This window comes from Anthonomus grandis, chromosome 3 (genome assembly GCF_022605725.1).
Source record: "Anthonomus grandis grandis chromosome 3, icAntGran1.3, whole genome shotgun sequence".
Classification (NCBI taxonomy): Eukaryota; Metazoa; Arthropoda; class Insecta; order Coleoptera; family Curculionidae; genus Anthonomus; species Anthonomus grandis.
Genome location: NC_065548.1, coordinates 3,117,055 through 3,142,656, shown reverse-complemented (window position 1 = coordinate 3,142,656; position 25,602 = coordinate 3,117,055). Strand labels below are relative to the sequence as shown.

Sequence of the window (25,602 nt, the reverse complement as noted above, 5' to 3'; positions counted from 1 at the left end):
TTGTTAAGTTTTAAGTTTTTTGTTCTTATTTTATTGGTAGGCACAGTCCTTTTGTTCATCGACCAGCATCGAATTCAGTATCGCCAACAGTTGGAGAACAATTTTTTACCGATAGAGGAGCTTCTTCGTCTGTTTTACAGTCTCCCACTAGTTCCGAGCCAGTTTAATTTAATTTGTTGTTTTCATTATTCATTAGTACAGTGCCAAGATATTAATTTATTCAGTTCTAATTTTTTTTTGTGTCCGAGAGGTTTATTAGGGGGTAGTAAATAATACAAATTAGAATTTAAGGCGAAATACGACATTACGACAAAAACGAACTGCTTTATGATTATTATATATTTTTTAAGTAATAATCGGGTGTAAAACCTGTTTTGTTACTATATAGCTCATTTTTGCTCGATTTTAATAGTTCTTTTTTACTTTGACTAACACATTTTGTTAAAATTGGGCAAACAATTTGGTGCTTATCCTTAGTTTTTAAGCCTATTTAGTGTATAAATCATGAATCTCAATCAATTTCAAGACTATTCACGTTTATTTATTGTTCATGTTTATAAGAAATGTATTTAGGCCTGTTGCAATATAATCATGGGTTTTCTAAAACGAACCGTTAAAGAAGACTTAAAACTGACACATTTTTAGGTCTATAAGTTCATATTTATCATTGATTTTGTTAAAGTTCATCAAAGATATATATTTATTTGTAATTTAAGGAATATATTGTTGCAAAATATTAATTTATTAAAAAAAAATATGAAAAAGGTTTTTGAGTTTGCTGTGTGAACTTGTTATGTAGAGTATGTTAACGTTTGTGATTTTATAAAAAGCAATAAATTATATTATTATAAAAGTCAATTAATTGTTTTATTTTTAACACCATTTAACTAATGACACGCGTGTTTCGGCCGCAATTAGGACATTTAATATTACTATAAAACGTTTGTAGTATTCTTTAGATATTACAGACTTCACTTACAGCAAAATCCTATAAAACACCCTGGAATATACAAAAAAATAAATATTACTTATCTGCTGTCAAAGAAAAAAATTACTGTATTAATAAGTTGCTATACCTATGGTTCTGCCATAAAAACATTAATAGAAAATTAAATTTATTGGCCTAAGACTCAGTTTACTACTTACTCTTGATTTAAAGTGAAGGGTACAGGAAAAAAAACAATAAAGTAAGTTAGAGATGAACCAGATTTTGAAAAAATGTCACGGCTTTTGGACTGCAAAACCTCATGAGGCTCATTAGGTCGTTAAACTTAGCCTTTGGAATGGGTAATGAACCTGTAAAAAAATTACAAAAATTAATACTCCTTTTCCCAAAATCTCATTTTTATTTAAAACTTTCTTATATACCGGTATACGAGCGTATACCGGAACGGGCAGCAAAAATTCTCCGCATCTTAAAGCTGAATTTCGGTCAAAGCGTTTTCGTATTAATCCAGACAAAACTGGTCTAGATAAGGCGGCTATGATCAGATGATGCCACTATTTCCTTCAAAATTTGGATTTTAAATGGGCATTTTTGTAAATATATTGTGTCTAAAAATTATTTCCAATCCAGCATCATATTTTATAACACACTCACTACAACAAACGGCGATGGTTTGGAGCGGGAATGCCTAATGACTTCTTCGAACTCTTCCGGGACCTCAAAGGGGCTCTTCAAATCCCACAATCCTATTGTACTAACTGAATGAAATGTGATTTTTATTTCATTCAGATTATGAATTTTGTTGTTTACTACAAAATTAATAAATCGAAAAATAGTAAAGTTTTAATTTTGTCCTCCGGCAGAGTCACAGAAGATTTGCAGTTCTTCAACATCGTCTTCTAAATAATTATTGATAAAATGGAGAAGAAAAGATGCAACTTCGTTTGAGCCTTTTTCAGCCTCTCCTTCATGATAGGTATAAAAAATAGATTGACCCGAAGAGAGGACATGTACATTAAAGGCGTACATAGACAATTGGCGTTTATAATACACGTCGTTAGTGGCAATTTTAGGAATTGAAATATTTTTTGCAAAATCAATGCAGATGGCTTCCTTTTTGTTGCTTTTTTTGAAGATTTTTAGGCTTGCCTTTTCCTTGAATAAAACGCCTCAGCCTTTCTTTTATGCAACTCGTTCATAACGGTTAATTCTCTAATTTCATCAGTATCAGTCAAACTTTTAAGCTTAACTTGAAATTCATCACACGTTGCGCATGTGTCACTTCTAGGGTATGCAAAAGCAATTTTGAATTCTTTATTAAAGATTGTTCTGTACGTCTCATACGAGACTTTAGCATTTAGATGCTTTTCCTTAAAGAGGTTAAACATCTTTTTGATTGTAAGTTCTTCTGGTAAATAGGTCTTTTTTGTATCTTTTAGACTATAGTGGCTCTGACGATCCTTAAAACTTTGTTAAGTCGTCCAGCTTCCAGTGAGTTGCACTATGCTTTCCACGTCTGTCCTGGAGCTGCACCACTTCGTTTGAGGCTTTCCTTTATATAATTTATTTTATTTCTTGTAATCCCATGAATGGAACAAAAAGCTTTGGCACACGCCGGAATATCACCATCGCGAACTCGATACGCATAACTTGCATCATGTAAACTGGCAGTATTCTCGTTTTGACGAGGTCTTCTATGCTGGACAGGTAAGACTGTAATTAAACCAGCTAAATAATAATTTTGCTCATCGTGAGAGCTCAGAGCATTAAAATGTCTCAATATTTCTGCTCTTTGCGCCTCATTAAGTACCTCAAAGCACTTTAATCTTAAGCAATTACAAGGCTGTCCAGTGGATTCATGAGTGGATAGCTTTAACATTTTAGAGACCTCTGACATCCGACCGGTTCTCTTTCTTTTTTTTGAAGGCATAATTTTGTTCTCAACGGATCCCTCCGAATCACTATTAGCCATAATGGTTTATTATTAATCACACAGACAAACAAGAAGTCACACTTTTGCGGTTACAATAATACTGGCACGTTTTTTAAAAATGAATATTGCATCTGGATTTGCACGATTGATATTGCACCCTGGACGTTTGGACTAAGCTGGTTTTTATTCGGTACGCTATATTTTAGATACTAATTTACGCAAGACTACGGTGTTTGTTTCCCGGTTTTAGTACTCTAAAATAAGCGTCTTCTGGTTTTGACATATCTGGTTTTTTTCCCTGTACCTTTCAAGTTAATGGTCCTAATACCCTCGAGATCCTAATTTGATCTTAAATCAGTGTAAAGGGACGATTAAGATCCTATAATTATGTTTTCCCTTAGTGTAATTAAAATTTTGCATAAGCACTTTTTTAGTAGATTCAGTGTTAAATTACACAAGGACTTAAGCTTTTGAAGATCAACGTCTTTTTAAGACTTAAACAGTTGGACAGGGCAATGCCATAAAATTGCAGTGTCATCTGCAAATCAGGTGTTAATCAAAAAATATAATATCGTTTATAAAAAGTAAAAATTGTGCTGAACCAAAAACTGATAGGAATACTTCAGTGATCTTCAGATGTAGAGGACTCTAGAGCCATGTGGTAAAGCTGTTAATGGCATTCCTTTGATCCCAATAAAAGGAAAGGTTAGCACGTTTGCAGATGATATAATGTCATCATTCGGCATGGTGACTAACTGATAAGTATGGTGTTCAAAAAACATAGGAAACAATTCATCTCAACTTGCATGCAAGTTATATATCATATTCCTTATAAATCTAAATAGTAATCATATTATATTACCACATCATTATTTTATATTTAACATTTCAGCATTTTACCTGATTTAACCTTTTTATATTAATTGTTTTAAAAAGTCAGTTCTGAATTAACTCTGTACTAGATTAGTCGTTTTTAACTTTTTATTTGGGCATAGTTCTGACCTATACCCTGCTTCAATTTTTTTTTAGTACCACACTTATTCCATAAATCCCTCTTTATTAATTTAAGAAGCTTAGATTGATGGATTTTATTTGGTGTTGTATATTGCCCTTTTGCCTTTATCTTCCTGTATATGGCTTGGTGTTTATACTAATTTGATGCCACTACCTTGCATATTCTTTGGTGCTATTGATTATGTAGATTCCTATATTTAATAGGCTTGCTAGGGCACTGAGTGAGTCTGTTATGATGGCCATGTATATTTCTTCTGAATCTGATGGCTATGATTGTGTGTGTAGTTATTTAATCTTTGCTTGTATTAGGTTTTGCTGCAGTATATATTCCATATTCACAAGTGTAGGTTATGAGTTCCTACCATGCCTCTATTGTATACTGGTAAGTTTTCATTTATTAATTTCTATAATGAAGAGGGCAAAGACTTGAAAATGAGCATCAGATTTATTCACCCCCCCTAGTTTCTTTTGGATATTCGATCTGCCACTATAGAAATCTTCGAATGGGTAACTTGGTACTTCTACGCTCCCTTACAGATTAAAAAATAACTTCAATTGCCTGCAAGACGTTGATAAAAAAAAATCATATTTAAATTGCTCATGAAACTTGCAAAAACTAAATCAACGAACTCCAAACACCCAAGACTCGTTGACCGACGACAGTAAAGCGAAATTCTGATCTAAAAACCTACATAGAAGATTTCTAACTTGAACGACACCTTCTCATCCGACAGGTTGTAAGTGCGGCCAACACATATTTTAAACCGTTTTATTTCGTTTCGATTTTATTAAATCGGGACATATTAAGCTGTAAATATAGTGGGATCCTTTTTTGTTGTTGTTTATCTTGCGCGTGTGAAACGCCAGTAGTTAAATCAAGTTGAAAGGAGCACACAAATATCCGTGTCTTCTGGTCTCTTAAAATTCTTTAGAAAATATAATAATTAAAGAAAGCGAAACTTTACTATTATAATAAGGCAACCATGTAAAAACGGAACTGACATAGTTATTTAATATATACCAGGTGATTCAAAAGTAAGCGGTATCCTTTCGGGGGCGTAATTCTTGTGTAAAAATAAGACAAAAATTCTTAATAACATGCAAACGCTTCCTAAAGGATTCCCGTTTTAATAAGACACCTTAAAGACGATTTTTTCTCTATAACTTTAAAACCGTACACAATAAAATTTTGAAAATTGACTAACTTTAATTTGCGTATGTTTACTGATAAAAATTAGGTACTCTGCATTTTCATATAAAAAAAAAATAAAAACATTTTAATTAAATAATAAATTGGAGAAAAGTGGAAGAATTCTTCGATTGTTTTTAACTGTTTAAAATCCTTCCTCTATTCTTTGCCTAAGAACATCAATATTGGGTATTGAGCGCGAATAAACGAGCTGTTTTATGTGTGCCCATAATTAAAAATCAAGGGGGTTTAGGTCAGGAAACCATGCTGGCCATAACACTGGATCTTCACGACCTATCCAGCGCTGTGGCTAAGCATTATCTTATTATATGTTGTCATATTTTTATGCAAGGATTGCGCCCCCGGAAGGATGCCGCTTACTTTTAAATCACCCTATAAAACATCTTATTTGTACGTCTTACGTCGTTGTACAGGTATTCTGAAAGATTTTTTCACTTATAGCACTTGTGTCTCCTTCCTTCTAATTGTTCTTCTGTTTCTTTGACCCTCTGTAACCACTCCAATGTTTTTTTTCTGGTAATCTTATATCTGGTATTCTCTGGTCCATAGCATAATATGCTTTCATCGTTTTAGATCTACATTTCTGATTCTTCCTTGACGAGATATTCTGAACACGTCTATTTCCATCGCTTCAAATTATTTATTGATCTGCATCAAATATTTTCGTTGTTTTTCTATTTCTTACCTCAATAAATTCGATTGAGGCAAGTTCTTCGTGCTCATATGCTTGTATACTTTATGCTGCTCCTTTGTGGTTTCCTTACTTAATAATGTTCGTATTACTAAACTTGAATCTGTGCAACGGATCATTTAAGATTGATGGTGTCTACTCAATTAGGGGTTTTGAGCATCAATTACTTTTGAACCGTTTTAGCTGCCTATCACTGTATAATAAAACATAAACTGCATTAAGTCTATAGTCCATTCTTTGATAAAGGTAAAATAATATATTTATTTATTATCTAGAATTTAATTAAGTAGGGATATTTCTATATTCAAAAGTATGAATGATTTAAGTCTATTACTTAACGCATTTTTTAATCTGTTCTTATAATATATGGAGAAAATGATTTTTTATATGACACTCAGCTGATTGCCAGACTCAAAATGTATTGATACATTATTGGTCAAATTAAATACACCTTCTAATAAAAGTTAGATTTTAAAATAGCACCTGAACATCAATATACAACGTTCGTTTTATTTTTCCGATCTATTTGTAAATAACCTTTATCTTTATCTATGTTCACTAGATCTAGGATAAGAATTGTTATGACAAAAATATTTTAATTAAAACTATGGTTAAATGTTTTGGCTGACTAGGGTATGGTTATATTTTCCTATATCTAGGAAAATAATTATTTACGGTAAAAAAAAATTTCTTTTAAAAAGAAGAGGTTTATGATACACATAATATAAGACATATAAAATTAATGAGTCTTCAAAAACGAGAGTGGTGACACCTGCTATTTTACCAAACAATTTTAACTCCAATTTAAATATTGTCATGCGAAAGATCCATTCCGATATATCGAAATATTCAGACAATTGAAATACTTAATTTATTTATATGTAAATAAAAAAAAATTTGCCTCTTTTAAGTGATTCAAAGAATTTTTCGTTATATTTCTCTCTTAAATACATGTGGAGCAATTAATATATATTTTGACTATTATATATCATACACCAATTTTAAAACTTAAAAGCCAGTATCCCAGAAATCAATAGTTATATCGTTGATTGAATATATGATATTCTATATTCTCTAATATATGGTATTATGTCCCTAATATATGGTATTCTATACCATATTCTCAATCAACGGTTATATCTTAAGATATTGAGTTGCCAATAAGTATCAAATTATGTTATTTCTTCCAGGCACTCCAGTGAGAAAAATGTCAATATCTTGATTTTTAGTGTATGGATTTACGTAATTTTTTTAAAAAGTGCTAAAAGAGCCATTAGAGTATTCCAGGAATTAATAGTTAGAACACTTTAGCCACTAGAACTCCAGATATTCAGTTGCCAATAAGTATCAAATTATTTTATTTCTTCCAGCCACTCCAGTGAGAAAAATGTCAATATCTCGATTTTTAGTAAATGGATTTACGTAATTTTTTCAAGAATTGCTGAGAGTATTCCAGGAATTAATAGATGTTCTATTTTAGCCACTAGAACCCAAAATCTTCTGAGTGATGATAAGAGCATACCGAATAGTCTCGATTTAAATAAAAGTTCAAAATGTTAACGACTTGTCGAGTTTTAAATGCGGATATAGAACCAAATTTTCCAGTTCCCTTGACGTTCCTATTACCTAGAAAACGGCAACAAATATAAAACGTCATTTTGACACGAATGACATATGTCCACTCTTACAATAAAACAACCGCATTTTTATTTACAATATACTCAATTTGTTAAAATTTTAAATAACTTTTTATGGATAAAAGCCGCATAAAAATAACGAACATTCACCTCAAAAATACGGTGCGAACATTAAGTGCCTTTAGGCAAAAAGTAAAAGCGAGCGGTATGCCCAAAGACGATTATAGAAATCAAGGTTAAATATTTAAGAAGGTCACCAGACTGTAATAAAATGCAGATATGAATTATTATTGTTTTTATTCGAAATATTCTCACGATTTTCAATGAAGATAATTTCATTTTTTATTGCACTGATATGTGACTGATTTAAATCGAAAACGTCTCTGAATATGGCTGACGCCATCTTGGAAGTCAAATTATTTTCACAAGATGGCGCCCATCTGTCACTTTAAAAACAAGGTCACTAGATTACAGTTATATACTTATATTGATCAATTGTCATTTCAAAAATCAGGTGTTCAGATTATGGTGAAATGTTTAATATAGTGACATGAATCCTTTCATTATTATTATTTGTATTGAATTAATGCCATGATTTGAAATGAGATGGATGTTTTATCATACTGTATGACTCATTTATATTGAAAACGGCCATGTAATGGACGCCATCTTGAATGTCAAATTATTTTTACAAAACGGCGCTCGTATCTGTCAATTTTAAAACAAGGTCACTAGACTATAGAAAAATGCATATATGAGAATCCTTTTACTAATTTTTTTTTCTATAATATTCTTTTTGCTAGAACAATTTTAAGTGAAAGGAAGACACGTCCCTGATAATGGACGCCATCTTGGATGGCGACCATCTGTCATTTCAAAAATCAAGTCACTAGATCATTATAGCAAAATGTATATCTGAATTTTTTATTTATTATCATTTGTTTTAAAATAATTCTACGATTTCATGAGAAAGAGATTTTTTATCATACTTTATGGGTCATTTGAATTGAAAACGTCTATGTAATGAACGCCATCTTAGATGTCAAATTATTTTCATAAGATGGCGCTCATCTGTCAGTTTAAACACAAGGTCACTAGATTATAGCAAAATACATACAAGAGAATTCTTTTATTATAAATTAATTTTTTTTTTCATAATATTCTCCGTACTAGAATAATTTCAAGTGAAAAGGAGACAGGTCCCTGGTAATGGACGCCATCTTGTATGGCGACCATTTGTCATTTTAAAAATAAGGTCACTGGATTTTCGTAAAACATGAATTCTTAAATTATTATTTATTTTGAATTCATTCGAAGCGCGATTTCAAGCGAAAAGGATTTTTTTATCATATTGTACGACTCATTTAAATAGAAAACGCCCATTTAATGGACGCCATCTTGGATGTCAACTTATTTTTACAAGATGGCGCCCATCACCTTATTTTTGAACTGTCACTAGATTGTAGCAAAATCCTTATAGGGATCAATGAATTATTATTGTTTTTTCTTTTTTTCAAATATTCTTTCTATAGTGAAACAATTTCGTGTCAAAAGAGGAAACGTGCCTGGTAATGGACGCCATTTTGGATGTTAAATTTGCTTCTTACTAAATGGCACCAATCTGTCGTTTCAAAAATCAGGATTATAGCAAAATGGATACATGAATCCTTTCATTATTATTACCATTTATTTTTAAATAATTCCAGCAATATAGTCATATAGATTAATTAGTTACTAGGGTTTTTTTTCAGAATAGTCTTTTTATACTAAGACAATTTCAAGTGGAAAGAGGAAACGTTCCTGGTAGTGGACGCCATCATCGATATCAATTTTTTTTTTACAACATGGCGCCTATCCGTCATTTTGGAGTGCCACTCCTATACTGGACGCCATCTTGAATGTCAAATTTTTTGCCCAAAATGGGGCCGTTTTGAAACTGTCACGTTTACGTCAAAAAATGTCGTTCCCAAGAAGGTTTATTTACCAAAATAGAATGAAATGATTGTAAATTTCACTTCTCACTAAAAATAGTACCGAAGAGAAGGTACTCCAATTAGCTTAATGCACTGGCATTGTCCGCGATAAATAATAACAACAAAATATTCCGTAGGCTTAACGACTCTCTACGAGAGCTTTAAAAGGATAGTAAAGTGATAGCGATCCCTCCTCTGCGGTGTTTCTTTCTTTCTCTGCCAAACGACCGAACGGTAATGGTAAAAGAGTACCGGCCGGAGCGACTTCTTCACGTCTTCATATAAATACCGAAATTGTGACCTATTTTCCATTAGTTTTCCTATATGTTGTGATCGAGTGTGAATTTTCTCGAGAGGAGAATAATATGATCGAGTAGAAAAGTGGGAAACGAATGTGCGCGGTGATTCATTTATTTGTGTTTTTGTTGAGTGTTTTTGGGGGCCATTTGAGGTTTTAAAATGAAGGTACGTAAAATCTCTATAACTTCACTTGATTCTTGATCGTCGGAAGTATATAAAAAAATAACGGATTTTGATTTTTTAACCCCATTAAATCACTGCCGAGATAAATTAATTATTGCGTTTAAGAGATAAAATTTTAAAGCATAATTCAGGTGGTCAATCACTGTTGAAATAAATGATTTATCATATTTAAACCGTTTAGAGAAAAACCATATTCAAATCAATCAGAAAAATGAAATACCTACTTTATTATTAAAGGAACAAAAAACGACCGATTTCTTATGTTCTATCCGATAAAATCACTGGCCTGGTATATAAATTATTTATATCGCTTAAAAGAGAAATGTAAAATCGCATTTTAGGTCGTCAAACGTCATTAATCACTGTTAAAATAAGTGATTTATCTTATTTAAATTGTTCGGAGAAATTATTTACCGGTTCATGATCGTCGGCCCTATTCAAATCACTACCCGATCACTATGCGATATCCACTGTATATACTTATAAAGTCCAGAAAGTGCAAACAATGTCGTGTATATTCTATGTAGGTATATATATTACACATTGAGATTAACTTTATTTTTTTATGTTCAAGTATAAATAAGATATTTTGTGCAAATTGACAATGACGTCTCTTGGCGTCATTTTAGCAAGGCCACTTTGACGTGTCTTTATGTCGTCCTGATTGGTCAAAACAAAATTTTAAAGTAATAAAAGTAGTAAAAAAATAAAAAAGAACAGACAATAAAAAGAACAGACATGTTCTTGTCGACATGACAATGTCGAGAATTCAACCCAGGATCACCTGCATCGTATTTGCTGTACAAGAAATAGTTTTCAACACTTAGTTTTTTTCTCCTTATAGACTTATTTATCAACCGATTTAAAAGATAATCATATCAAATTATTGGGAAAAAGAAACCGCATTTCAAAAGTGGTTGTTCCCAATAATGTGCTATTTAAAAAAAATTAAGTAGGTAGATGCCATTATTATATTACAATGAAAACTATTTTTCCGTGATTACTTGATTAAAACTATAAATGCATGGCACCCTATTTTAAAATATAAAAAAAAATATTTTTTCTGTGAATATAAAACAAAAAGTAGAAAACACAGTATCATTGTAAATTACAGTAACATCAACTATTCTATTGATCTACCAAATTTCATTTCTTTATCTTAAAAAGTAACAAAGTTATTTAGTCTTCCCTTTTTTCTGTGTCACCCGGTATATACCTTAGAAATATTTATTATATATCCTGGAATATTATAAATGCATTTGTATATTCTATAAAGATACATGTAACAGAAACATAGAATATAATAGATATTTATGAGACATCTATAGAATATAACTCTTGGATATAGTTTAAATATCTAGTGTTTTTAGGATATACACTGTACATACTAATAGTATATTCCATGTATTACCTAGTGTGTGACAAATGTATCTTTATTTCATATCCATAAAATAAACAGAGCATTAAAAATAGACATTGTATGTATGTATGTATATACGTCAGGATATTATGAATATACATAGCATTTACATATAATTTTTGTTTGCTATGTGGGAGAGACTAATTTTTAATCAATTTTCAGTAAAAGAGGACAATTTTTTGTTTGTAAATGTCCAGACTCCATTATTACCTTCAAAGAAATATTTTATCACTAAATGAACAAAAAATGAACCCCGAGCAACACACGATGGTTTAATAAACGTTTATTTTTGGTTTACATTAGATGTACTTCAACTATAAAGATCGGATAAAATGCCCGCGTTTTTTTTTTAAATACGTTTACTGCTAATGTAGATTTTTTAATGTAGATGTGTTTTATGCATCAGGGGGCATTTTTTGACGTAAAAAGAAAAAAATTAATTTTTACCAATGGTATCCATAAGGGATTTATCGTAAATATTATTTAATAAAAAAGAGGTACACCACTGCATCCTTGTTAGTCTTGAGCAAATTTGTATTCTTCAGTTTCTATTTATTTGTATATTTTATTTGGTTTAATTATTGTTTCATACACGTTAATGCGTTTCCTATTTTTTTCTAAATTTCTTTGTGTATGATATTCTATTACTACACTATAAGATATATACGTTTAAGAAAAGTATATCGTATCCTACACAGAGGCATAGATGTAATGTGGGCGACATTTTATCACATATTTGAGATGTAGTGATCGAGTGTAAAAACTAGCTATGTAAATCCCTTGTCAATTTTTTTAAATGCCGAAATTTTGTAGACAGAATCGTATATGATCTACGTATATTCTACAGTTTAATAAATATACCTTGACCATATACGGTTGATAAATATACCAATAGTTTTAATTTAAAAACTGTATTTTTGAACCTAGATAATGAAAAAGTTGTCTAGAACCAAAAAACCTGCCATTGTTTCAGACTAATCTTAAAAAAACTGAATTTCCACTTATTTGCGATAAAAAATGGCACAACTGCTGCAATTTTCATAGCGATACGTCTTACTTTCAAGAAATAAAATAGGTTTTTTTCAAGTTTTACTCGAAAACCTTAAGGTTATGTGAAAAAAGTATAGATACAAAAACCATAGATTTTTTATCATTTATAATTTTCTTAAAAAACATATTTTTCTCAGGCAATTATTTTCTGCGAAAAAAATCGTTTTTCATTAACTCTTCCCTACAAGAAAAATAAAAGGTTAGACTCATTTTACAATGTAGAGGGCGTTTCTCTTCGGTCATGTAATATTATTAACTTGATGGTTTGATGAGCACCTAAACTTTAACAAACATAAACTAATCTGGTTCTTAACTCCTCAAAGGTTTTAGGATTCGGTATGGCTTGCCTTTTTGGGGTTTAACCAATAAGGGGCTACTTAACATTATCTTTGTTATTCAAAAAAAAGCAGTTAGATACCTGTGTTCTGCTAAGTTAAGAGATTCTTGCAAACCCCTCTTCATTTCTGAAAAAATCCTAACTCTTTTTTCACTCTTTATCTTAGAAACAGCTGCTCTTATTCACAAAATTCCCAAACTACCCTCTGACACTGGCCATTTGACTCGTCGTGTAAATGATGTTCTCCTACCTATTCCTACGTCTTCCCTTACCAAAAACTCATTAATTTATATGAGTAAAAAAATTTACAATCATGTTCCTCTATGTGTTAGACATATATCGGATGTTAAGAAATTTAAAAGAGAATTAAAGTCGCTTTTATTGGCTAAGGCATATTATAACCTGGATGACTTTTTTAATGATAGGTTTTAACCTTGGACATGTTGGAAAGTTTTCTTTTTTTCCTTTTTTCTTCTCTAGTTTTGTCAACAAGTTTACCTTTATTTAGTAATTGATTGTTTTATTTTTAATTCAAGTATGTTCAAAAAGTTTTGTCTTCTTGTGTTTAATTTTGTTCATTATTTTGTCAATTTTTAAAATTGTATTTGTGTTTTGTTTTTTTAGCTTGTAGGATGCTTGTACACAAGATTATTCTTACGTAATATAGCACATTTTCTTTCTTTCTTTCTTTCTTTGTTTTGCATAATTGCAGGGAATTTTCTGTTGAGACCTGTAAAAGGATATATATGTCTCTTGTTGTGTCACAGTTGGAATATGCATCAATGGTATGGTCGCCTTTTTACACAAATTGTTGTACTGACCTAAAAAGGGTCCAAAATAAATTTATTCGATTTTGTTTATATAAGCTTCTAAGCTTGGTGTGAGGATTCCCAACATTACATTTTTGATGATGCTCGGAGGTTGTTGTTATCAACGCTATTGCAAAGGAGAGTTTACGCTGATTTGGTGGTCTTGTATAAATTGGTGAATGGTCAGTCTTAGTGCAATTTCTTTCAATATACCATCTAGAAATTTTAGGCATAATAGATTATTCTCACTACCATTTCATTATGCATACTAATTATGCATCCCACTCCCCCTATTGAACTGACACTTAAATTTATTAATTCTAATGAAGTTAAAATATTGGGCATTTCTTTACCCAGTTTTAAGAGGCAAGTTAAAAGTTTAAGCTAGTTTCAATGTTCAAAGATCTATTAGTGTCATCAGGTAATATTATTATTATTTCTATTATTATTACTGTTTTTTTGTCATTTCTATAACCTGGTTGTTATAATGCGAATTAGTCAATTGCTATTGATTAATGTCGGATTTTAATTAATAGTAAATGATTTGATATACATATTTTTATTTATTGTTAATTTTATTCAATTATTGGGCTAATATGGATTGTTATTTGTTATTGTTTTAATAGTTTATATTACTTGTTGGAATGTAGCAACATATCATATAAATAATACAGTCATTATTTTAGTCATGGAGTGTTAAATTGGGTGTTAGGCTAAAATACTATTTTGTATTTGAATTTCTTTGTTTTGTAATGGGGTTGATCCCGTAAATAAAGAATAAAATGATGAAACACAAAAAAAAATCCTGCCTTTTTGTGGGGTTGCAACGCAATAATGGAAGACTTCTTACTCACCCTTACATATATATTTAATACTCTATAACCCCCATATCAATGCTGAACTTATTATATAAATTTCACTTTTTTTTCTAGATCATTTTAATGATTCTGTTATCAACATATCTAAGCATCGTAAGATCCGATTACCCACGGTTCAAAAGAAAAGGAATGGTGCAAAACGGACCACCGGCTCGCCTACCGCCACCCCCTACGCACCAATTTGGAAAAAAATGGGGGAAACCTCTGCAAAAACCTATGCCCCACTTCATTCACTCGAAGCCCAGGCCCATGTTCCAGCAGCAACAGCCTATGAGAGGAAACAGACCGGTCCCTAACAAACCCCAAATCATACCAGGTATGGCTACTTTAATCTACGATTTAAACTTACCGAAGCTATAATTGTAGGTTTTAACGGTTACATGCAAAACCAAATGGTATCAGGACCGAAATATCCACAGTTTTCACTGGCAGCCCAAAAACCTCCTCAATTGCCCCCTAAAGAGTTTTACAAGAAACCACCGTCAAATAAACTGCATCAGGCGCAACAATTCGTTCAGTTTCCAATAGAAAATCAGGTTCCTTCCAAAGTGATCCGTGAGTATATTGAATATAAATCTTTTTGATTTTTTTTTCAAAAAAAGAGATATATTACAAAAGTATTTTATAAACAAAAAAAAAAAGAGAAATTTACTATATGCAATTTTTATTTATATGTCGTAGCCATCGGTGGAGTATCCAGGGAAGAGCAAAGAACAAATACCACTGTTATAATTTTTTAATCAATATTTTAAAAAAATTATATAAACGGTATAAAGCTTGCGAATAATAAATTACTGCAATGTTTATAGTGTCGCAATTTGTTACAATATAGGCACACCGTATTAATAAAATAATAATTTTATTTGGTATTTAATTACTTTTAGTCTTAGACCGCTGAAAAACATCTCTAAACTATATACCGTTTCCATTTTTTTCCATGTTAAGGGTTGGAGTTTCTAACCGATTAATGAAAAAGAATGGACCCTACTTGCCGAAGTAATTTATTGAGCTTTGTAAAAAAAAGTAAATAAATTGAGACTAATGAGAGAGTAAATAATGCAGCAAGTAATACAAATATTAATGCTCCATCTACTTCGACTCAGGCTCATGACCATTTAGAGCTCATTGATTTATCGGTAACTTTAAGCTTCGAGTAACAACCATCGGTTTCTACATCTAATAATCCATGTTGTCCTTTAAACGAACGTTTCTAAAAGAATATTGCCAAATCAAGAAAAAAAATTAGGCAGTAAATAACGTATGGGTTCCACTACTAGGTCCAGCCAAACCATAATGAACATATTTAAGAAAATTTAACCAAAAATATTTAGATCAATAGAAGTATCTTGTGTGTTCAGAACAAGAAGATGGCGTATAATGCAAGTTTTGTGCTCTTTATTCAAAAAGGGATAGGTAGGCCACACAAGCCGACAAAGTTATGTATAAGAGTATAAAGTATTTAAGAACGCATTACGCTCATGGAAAATGCGGGGAAAGCTTTTCTTTGCATGAAAAGACTGAATATCACAAACAATCAGTTTTAAAATATTTAAATTTAAAAAAAATTATGCAAAATGTTCAACAATCAGTAGATAAAATTGTTTTTTGAAAAATTTTGTTTGCGAAATACAAGCAACAAAAATTAGATTAAGATAACTACTATAAGTAACTATGGTAGTTATCTTAACTATAATCCAACTACTATAATAATATTTTACGGTCGCAATAATGGCCTTCGGGATTTACTAAGACTACGAATTGACGCAGGAGACCTTATTTTAAAAAATCATTTTCTAATAGCATTCGGGGTGGATAATCTTAATATTACGTTAATTCAACTATGCTGTCCTTTTATTATACCATTTATTTTACATATTGTTAACGAGTGTATTAATAAAAACTACTTTCCCAAATGCTGGAAAGAAGCCTTTGTGTTGCCATTGCCGAAAGTGCATAATCCAACTGATTTTAGTCAATTTAGGTCTATTAGTATTTTACCAACGTTTTCAAAAATTCTCGAACGCATTCTAGACTCTCAAATTCGTAGTTTTCTTAATAATAATGATATTTTACCACCTAAGCAATCTGGATTTAGAACAAATTATAGTTGTACTTCGGCTATGGCGGACGTTATTGATGACGTAATTCGGGCTAGAGATGAGGGTAAGATTTCTGCTCTGGTGTTGTTGGATTATACTAAAGCTTTTGATTTCGTTAGCCACTCAATTTTAAAGTCTTTGTTTCATTATATTGGCTTTTCTGATGCTGCTATTAATTTAATTGCCTCTTATTTAAATAATAGGATTCAACGTGTTAAAATAGATAACGACATATCTGATCCTTTGGAAGTTGAAAGTGGTGTGCCTCAGGGTAGTATTTTAGGACCCTTGTTTTTTATCATTTACACGTCTAGATTTTATCTTCAATTAAAGCATTGTGCCCATCATTTTTACGCAGACGACACGCAGTTATATTATTCATTTTTACCAGGAGATTTTAAAATGGCTGAGTTTAAAATTAATCAAGATTTACAAGCTATTTGTGATGTTTCTTCAAAGCATTTATTAAAATTAAATCCTTCGAAGTCATCTATAATGTTCATAGGTAATCGAACTAATGTAAATAATATTTTAAATGGTATAAACATTAAATTGGGGGACGAAAGAATTCCAGTTGTTGACAAATGTAAGAGTTTGGGCCTTATAGTAGATAATAATATTCGTTTTAAACATCACGTGTCTAATATTCTTAAAAAGGCATATCTTGCTTTGAAATTAATTTATTTGCATAGACACTATTTAAGTAAAGATATTAAGAAGCTTTTATGTGATTCATTGGTCCTTTCACAATGTAATTACTGTGATGTAGTGTATGGCTGGTGTCTTGATTATGAGGTTAGGGGTAGACTGCAAAAGCTCCAAAACTCTTGCATTCGACTAATATTTGGCATTCGTAGGAGAAACCGCATTTCCCATAAACTTCACGAACTTGGATGGCTTAATATGCATAATCGAAGAATTGCTCATTCTTTAACATTTTTTTATAAAATTTTAATATATCTTAGTCCGCCCTATCTCTATCAAAAAATAACTTTTAGAAATGATGTACACCATTTAAATTTAAGAAGAAATACTATTCTCATTCCGAGACATAAAACACAGTTATTTAAACGATCATTTTCTTACAATTTTGCTTATCAAATAAATTCTTTAAATTTGGATCCGGACCAATTATTAATTTCTTGTAATACTTTTCGTAGGAGGATGATTGTAAATCTAATGAATCAGCAGGGTATATAATTTAAGTTCTTTTTTTTAAACTTTTTGAATGGTTGTTTTCTTAAGTAATTTATTGCAATTTTTGGTATTGGGATCATTTTATTTATTTATTTATTGTCTGCAATATTTTTTCTATTTTTTGTTATTTAACAAAAAATTTAATCTGTTTTTTGGATAATTGCAGTGTGTATTATTTTGCTTGATGTTAAACTGTCAAATTTAGAATTTAGAACTCTTATGTAGTATTATGTAGGTTTATTAGGTATAGGATTAAAGAAAAAGCTGTATTTAATCAGTTATTAGTTAAGCGTTACTGTTAATGAGCGTTACTGAAATTACCATTTTTTTTTAATGAAGTGTGGGGCCACAATGTTAAAGACCAGAATCTGCCATGGCAGAATTCTGAATTTGTAGGCCTTTTATTTGCGTAAATTTATTGCTAGATTTTGTAAACTTGTATTTTTTTTGTTTCTTCTATGCAAATAAAAAATATTTATTATTATTATTATTATTATTAATACTTGCGCTAAAAATGCTACATAAATAAGTTTAATAACATAAAACGAAATTATATCTGCATGAAATATTATTATTTAAAAAAAAGTGATTTCTAATATAAAGAGTGCACCATTTTTTTTTTCGTGTTGGCAGACGAAACTACCAATGTCGCAAAAATTGAGCAATTTGCGATTTGTGTAAGGTACTTAAAAAATAAAACTGTAAAAGAGTCTAATTTGTGCCTGTTACATCGACTACCGGTGAAAACAGTGGGAATGTAATATGGTACCCCCCAGGACTTCAGTCTGGACACGCCACTGGTAGCCATTTTATAAAACAACCGTGACTACTCAGCCAAACGGTGAAGTTTTTATCATTCAAAATTCTTGTAGGTGAAATACGAATTGTATTTAAAAGTATTTATTTAATAAGAGAGATATTTAAAGAAGATCCATTATCCAAAAAACTTGGAAAGTTATCATCCTCATTTATTTCATGCGTTGTCTGTGAAATAAAATTATCATTCTCTTTGTCCTGATCCATTACTATCTCTTTAAAAATCTTTTGATGTCCATTAATATTACCTCCTTCTCTCACAACAATATGCTACAAGACAATTTACGTCATCAATGTTAAAGATCTCTGATTCTGACTCTGAAAGTTGTGTAATGAATTTTGCGTTTGATAATCTGGTCGCCGTTTATAAAACAACCTGGCTACGACATAGTATAATAAATTTTAGAGGTTCGTAATTAATCTTTAAAATTGTCAGAAATAAAACATGATTATATTCTTATCAGAAAAACCCCTTAAAAATGAAGGGGTTTCAGTTGACCCTTAAATAAATTATGATTTAGGTATTGAGGTAGCTTATATAACTGTAGTCCTGTTGATAGCAGGCTTCTTTGACCTCCAGATCTTCTCAGCAGCTCAGTCAAGCATATTGGTTTATCTGGTATATTGTAGCTGTATACTTCTTGAAAGATAGCTAATGTGATCATAGTATGAATACGAGAGTCTAGTTCTATGTATAAAACAAGAAGTTTGAAAAACGTATATGTCCATGATTTTGTTTGCCTTAAACAATTCAGAAGTGGGATAAAGATTTGGGACTTAAAACATTTTCTTTATGGCTCTGTTTTGTAGAGTTTTTTAATGTCTTAAGTATTTTGAATTTAAAGGGTTAAGGCGTCAAGAAAAAACCAAGGTTAAAATTATATCCTCAAAAATTAGAATTAAAAACTTCTTGAGGTATTAGAGCAGATCAAAATTAAGAATCTCGTAAATAGTCCAAAAAGTGTCCAAACCGGAATACCACAAGGTACCTACAATTCTTGGTCCCATCCTGTTCATCTTATCTATAAATACTTTACTAAGCCCGCTACTGAGGGTGAATACAACCTTAATATTTAAAGGCAGAATATGGCAGGAAGTCAGGGCTTTAAGAAAGTAAAAGAATGGTTAGCTAGTTTTAAACTAAATAGATCACCTTTTAATTCCATAAACATAAATGATACAGATGTCATTCACTCATGTAAAGGAATTAAGTACCGGGGTATTATGATAGACCAGAATCTTAAACGGGGGACCCATAAGAAGTTATCATTTTTTTGTTTTTTTTTTAAGTTTATGGCCATGTTCAACATTAATGTAGTTTTATTATTTGTTTTAATAACTATTGGCTATTTTATCTCTAATCCTCTCAATTTTCAGGATGACTCAATAAATAACCGACATATACCTACGTCACTCGGCTCTAGGATTCGTGGTTTACCAATAAAACACTCGCTATTGACTTAATTACTCTATTTATACTATATTATACAAGGTTTTCGACACTTTTGCCACACGTTTAGCTACAAGTTTATATGAGCACCTTAGAGTAGTTTAGATATTTTAAGGTTAAACGTCAATTTTTTGCAAAATCATTTTTTAGTACTTGTTAAACTAGTCAACTTCTCAGTAAGTAATAAGTAATAAACTAGTTCTAACTAGTCAGCTCAACCATTTTTTTTTAATTCCTAGGTTGGCAAAGGTGAAAGTGAAATCCCTTTCATAATCGTGTCAAGTAAACACTAACCAAACTGAATTATCTCTAAACCAGTTTGGCTGCTGAATTGGTTTAATTGCTCATATAAATTTGGTAATAGACTTCTTAGATAGGAGACCTTCATAAAAGCCAATAGAAAATACTGAACGTCGATTGACTGTTGCCCCCTCTGAATGTCGAGGAGTAATACTAACCGGGAGTGGAAATGGGTTTGTGACGTCATGAAAGCGGGTAATTTAAAAAATTTCGCTCTAAATCGCCTCCTCCGTACTGTCAAGTTTGTTAAGGCTAATTTACAAGATGTACATGTTAAGTGTGTTAAGTTTATTCATAATACCTAACTTTAACATAACTTTAAACATATTTGATTCGAATACCCTTATATTCCGTGAGGTCAAAAATTTGTTTTTTATATTGTTAAATTTTGTTATGATTTCAGTATTTCAGCAGGTTTTTCGGTTGTTATTTGGGTTCTAATTATCTCTACACCGCTTGCATACTTCTTCGAAACTCTTTATTCCGCCTCGGAAACTCTTGTAAGGAGAGGGGCATTTTCTTGATTGGTACCCCTCAGCACTTTTGAAACATGTTGATTTTCCTTTGTCTAAGCATCAAAGCTATCGCTTAAAAATTCCATATATAGCTTCCCCAGTCCCTTCATAGTCACTCACTGGTCATCATCACTGGATACACTGTTTTTCACTTGTTGATAATAATTAGTTTTGCAAATAGAGCAAGCGACACCATCAACCACTTTTTTTGCAGTAATAACAATAAATGTCCTACACCCACCTAGTCAGCTCAGCAAAAAGCAAAACCGTGTTATACACTTGACCGAAAGTATAGAGGCTTTCAAAGTGTGATCTGGTACGCAGTTGCCAAATAAAAATATAAACGAAATTTTCCACACCGATAAATTCCAGTTCAAAATATCGTATAATTTCTAAATATTACACTCACAAACTAGCAGACACTATTTTTCCCAATTAATTTTGACTATTATTTCTACCGAAAATGGTCACTTGTTTGTGTGCCTATGAATAGTTCGTGTCGTGCAATTAAATTAATATTCAATTGTAGATAAACAAGAAAAACCAATGTTCCACTCGTCCCCAAGCATTCCAGCTGCCATAGAGCACGACTACCACGTCCAAACAAACAACATCCCGATGACTGTAAACACCATAAAGCAAGTGGGTGAAAAAGGTAAGAAACCTCACAAGTAAAAAGCAGATCGATAGTGTCTCATCATTTTTTAGGCCCCATCCACACTATTCCAGCCCCAAACCTCACCCCAGCAGACAAACCTAGCAACTTGGAGTACCGTAAGCCACATTATCAGCACCAACAGGAAGTGAGATTCCAACCGGTAAGTAATAAATTTGATGAAATTCATACAGCAATGCTAGTCGACAATTTGCAGGAGAACCATCACTATCAAGTGTCGGAGGCAACAGACCAAGCGCCTCAACCAGCCCATAGGGACCAAATAAACGCCCAAACTCACTACAACAATCAAAATACCGCTCAGGCTTACCAGAATTTACAAACGACTTACTTTGCCCAAAACAATCTCGGGGTGACGATGCAGGAAACCGGGAATCATGGTATCAATATCGGGTTTGTCCATCAAAGTCCACTGGAGCAACGCGGAGAGGATATGGTCTTTTCAAACAGCCAAAACTACCAAGTATGTTTAATCCAGAGAGTTTATCTGGGTTTATTGTGTGTTTTTTTCGCTATTTAGGTGGTAAACGCCCACTTTTCGACCGGACAACCCAATAGCCAAAATTTACACACACAAGCCATACAGTCCAGCTATGAGCAGCAACAGCCTCAGGGCCTCAACCAGTTTGTCAAGTCTGATAACGCTTACGTGAACCAGTATCAAGAAAAACATGATGATAATAATAAAAACGTGGAGCCAGAATATCATTCTTTTAATTATGACGAGCAGGCGCATCAGGCTCAAGCAAAATTAGGTAATTAGGAGTTGTTTTTTGGTTTTCTTTATGCGTTTTTGCAGGTCTTGTTACAGCAGGATACTCCCTGGGGAGTGTAGAGAAAACTGGTAATGGACAAGGTATCAACTCCAGGAGTTCTTCTGTAGATCCGTTAACTCAATCCCAAATTATCCAAAGCTACTTTGACACCAGGTAAGTCTTATAGATGAATTTAGTTGAAACGAGTAACTGTAGTAGATTGTACTCCACACAAAAAGTTTCGATAAAATCTCCTGACTTCACGGATAAATTAACTTAGAATAGAACCATTCTTAAATCAGCAGTAATTACTTATGACCGTTTGCATATTTATATTAATGCCTTAAAAATTGCAGAAGGCAATGGAGCAGAATTTTACATTTTATAAAATGCTAATATAAATTTATACGTACATACAAAATTTCAATACAATGACAAGAAGAATTTTGTTAGAGACTCGGGATTTGTGCTACAAATTATTGAGAAAAGAGTATTGTATAAAGTTGATCCAATCATATGGGAAATGAAAAAAATATATTCTAATATCTGTGAAAAAAAGCATAATTACAGCCATCACAGGAAATACAGTTGCTAGCAAAAGATAGTATTATTAATGGAATTCCTATGCTAGACTCACTTGGATCTAGTGATGTAACGGCAAAAATAAAACATATAATATTTACAAACTGAATTGTGTTTGTAGGCCTTCAAAATATTGGCATTTAGTACCTAAGATACCTTAATATTATTGGCATAAAGACCTAAACGTGTCCAGGCATTTTATAGCTAGAATGAAATTTGGACCTGCCGGTTATTGTATGTATCCCAGCAATTTAGGTGTTGTTTTTGAATCTTATAATTGAATGGAAAGTAGAATGCCCTGTTAATGTCATGCATTTACTTTCTCTGAATGCTACAACTCTTTAAAACATGGATGGAGTTTTTTGAATCGAATACTGTAAATATTCAATACAAGCCAAGGCTAATATATTTCAACTATTGTTACCAATTTGTTCAACTATTGTTGAAATCGATAGACTTTGATGCAAGAATGCAACTGGCTACATGGCTAAATGTTTGCCATTTTTAGATCAGAGAATAATGTGGAACCAGATGCCAAGCCTAGTGGTTCTGGCTCTGAAAAGGAAGAACCATTTTACAGTTCGTTGCCTAATAAAGAGGCTGCTGATAGGTTGGCGAAGTTGCAAGCAGCAGGTAAAGTTAACAGTAGTTTAATGAAGATCAGGGCTGAAGAAAAGCGTAAGATGTGCAATGTTGCTCCTTGTTAACACATTAATATTTATTGTTTTTATTTCAGATAATGATATGGATACTATTTATGTGCCAGAAGAGGGTAATTTAGATGGGAAAGAAGATGTTGGCAGCAAAGAACAGTCGGGGGAATACGAGGACTATTCCCAAGAAGAGGAGACGTCTCAGTCTGATGAGGACATCAGTGGATTTGGACAAAAAACTAAATATTAACAACTAAGAAATCTTATATTTATTTATTTATTTATTGTAGATTTTATCTTGCCTGTACGCCAAACACATTTATAGAAAAATTGTATTAAACATGTTTTGTATTTTTATCTATCATTTACCCAATATCTTGAGTTTAAGGCTTTATGTCTTGATTTTGATTTAATCTGTCACAGTGAGTACTGGCTGAAATATGATGAAATCAGTATTTTCAAATTACGCAATTATATTTGTCTTTCACATTTTAGTAGATGTACTCATATACATGGTGGAGTGGTAATCTTAGCAAAAAATAAACATGAAACAGATTTCATTACTCGGGGTGATATCTGTAATTTACCATTAGAAATGCAATGTGAAATGTGTGCTGTATAATATGACAGGCTTAAAATTGTAATTTAACTTGCTATGGACCTTCTTCTGATAGCTTTGATCAGTTTATGTCTTTATTTTACAAATTTTAATCTCATTTAAATATAGCCTCTTTGTATGTAAGGATTTTAACATAAGAGAACATAAAGCACGTTCATTTGTCACTTCTCTTCAAAATAATATTAATTTAGCTTTCCCAAGTATTGCAGTTCAATATTAAGAATTCTGAATTGAATCTTAATTGGTTTAATGCTATATTAAGAAACCAAAGGGAGGTTTTAAATCTTGTATCAGAGCAAGCAAATCAAAATAACTGTGATCTACTAAAAGACCTAAAAACACAACTAGGGCACTCATATTATAAAAGTCTAAAGAAAGCTAAATCAGATACCTCTATGATAACTACCTCAAAATTACAATCCAAAAGCTGTCTGGGATGTAGTACGTGTAAACTGCCATATTTTAAAAAGTAAATAACAAGGAGAAACACAATCATCTCCTTAAGATTTTAATACTTTTTTTTGATTGAAATTGCATCCAACATTATAAATAGTCTACCCCCGTCTGAGCGAACTGCTGAAGAATATTGGATATCTAACTTAAATCTGCCTGATACACATTTTATGTTTAAGGAAATAACTGTTGTGTAACTACGGGACCTCATTAAATCTTTAAAGAACAAAAATAGTCGGGACTTTGATGGTATATGAATGCCCCACTAATTAAACTTATTGTGTATCCTTTAGTCAAATTTCTTAACATGTGTATCAAAGAATCGATTTATCCCAGTTTGCTCAAAATCTCCAGAGTTGTACCTGTATACAAGAAAGGTCCGTGCGATGACCTAACTAATTATCGACTCATATCAATTGTGCCCATTTTTGCAAAAATATTTGAAAAAGCTTTAAAATCTGGAATAACAGGTTACTTTGAATTTATTAATCTTTTTAGTACTAAACAGTTTGGGTTTAGAAATGCAAAATCTACTACACTAGCAATTAGCAATTGATAGATCTAATAAATGATGGTATGAAAGATGGTGAGTTTACTGGGGTCACTTTTTGTGATTTAACCAAAACTTTCGACTGTGTCTCTTTCAGAACTCTTGCGTTAAATTAATGGAATCATATCTCTCTGGTGGATCTCAAATAGTAAGTTGCAATGGTATACAATAAGATTTCAATCACTTGGATTATGGGGTTCCTCAAGGGATGGGTGCTGGGACCATTACTCTTTCTGATCTATATCAATGATTTTGAGAGTAGTGATCCAGGTACTGATTTTATTTTATTTGCGGATGATTCTACATTGGCGAAAAAGGCTGTGCATCTGCAGATGAGCCTGGAGGAAGCGCAGTTAAGGGTTGCCGATTGGTTTTATGCTAATAAATTGAGCATGAATCCTAATAAAAATCAAAAACTGTTTGTGACTACTCGTAATTTGAATTTGGAGGATTTTACAAATGAACCAGTTACTTTTCTGGGCATTAAAAGTTCTGTATATAAACCTTCAGGGATTTCACATAAAACATACTGGAGCTATTAAGGAAAAATCATAAA

At 31.8% G+C, this 25,602-nt stretch overlaps 2 protein-coding genes across 8 annotated transcripts in view; both read left to right on the top strand.

The window, feature by feature from the left end:
* The window catches only part of LOC126734700 (uncharacterized), a 95,832-nt gene extending 94,974 nt beyond the window's left edge, over positions 1-858 (top strand). For all 3 annotated transcript variants that reach the window (XM_050438419.1, XM_050438418.1, XM_050438417.1), the window contains one exon: positions 41-858. In XM_050438419.1, coding sequence (XP_050294376.1) covers positions 41-167 — 127 coding nt within the window. In that variant the 3' untranslated portion in view covers positions 168-858. The remainder of the gene's footprint in view (positions 1-40) is intronic.
* An 8,518-nt stretch (positions 859-9,376) lies between these two features.
* On the top strand, positions 9,377-23,775 carry LOC126734423 (uncharacterized). 5 transcript variants are annotated; one of them, XM_050438044.1, is made up of 11 exons: positions 9,377-9,475; positions 9,542-9,869; positions 14,436-14,697; positions 14,748-14,936; positions 21,288-21,413; positions 21,467-21,576; positions 21,631-21,897; positions 21,955-22,189; positions 22,234-22,363; positions 23,280-23,449; positions 23,508-23,775. In XM_050438044.1, the coding sequence occupies exons 2-11, from the start codon at positions 9,864-9,866 to the stop codon at positions 23,672-23,674; spliced, it is 1,662 nt and encodes a 553-aa protein (XP_050294001.1). In that variant the 5' UTR covers positions 9,377-9,475; positions 9,542-9,863; the 3' UTR covers positions 23,675-23,775. The 5 variants fall into 5 exon arrangements, with proteins under 5 accessions (XP_050294001.1, XP_050294005.1, XP_050294003.1 ...); XM_050438048.1 differs by lacking the exons at positions 9,377-9,475; positions 9,542-9,869 and adding an exon at positions 10,254-10,410 and having other exon boundaries at positions 23,280-23,404; XM_050438046.1 differs by lacking the exons at positions 9,377-9,475; positions 9,542-9,869 and adding an exon at positions 10,255-10,410 and having other exon boundaries at positions 22,249-22,363.
* The last annotated feature ends 1,827 nt before the right edge of the window (positions 23,776-25,602 follow it).

What these genes read in the sequence shown, in the direction of transcription:
- LOC126734423 (XM_050438043.1), top strand. An exon ending in AAAGCAAGTGGGTGAAAAAG is followed by an intron (nt 21,414 to 21,466) that starts GTAAGAAACCTC and finishes ATCATTTTTTAG; the next exon opens with GCCCCATCCACACTATTCCA. An exon ending in CAAAGCTACTTTGACACCAG is followed by an intron (nt 22,364 to 23,279) that starts GTAAGTCTTATA and finishes TGCCATTTTTAG; the next exon opens with ATCAGAGAATAATGTGGAAC.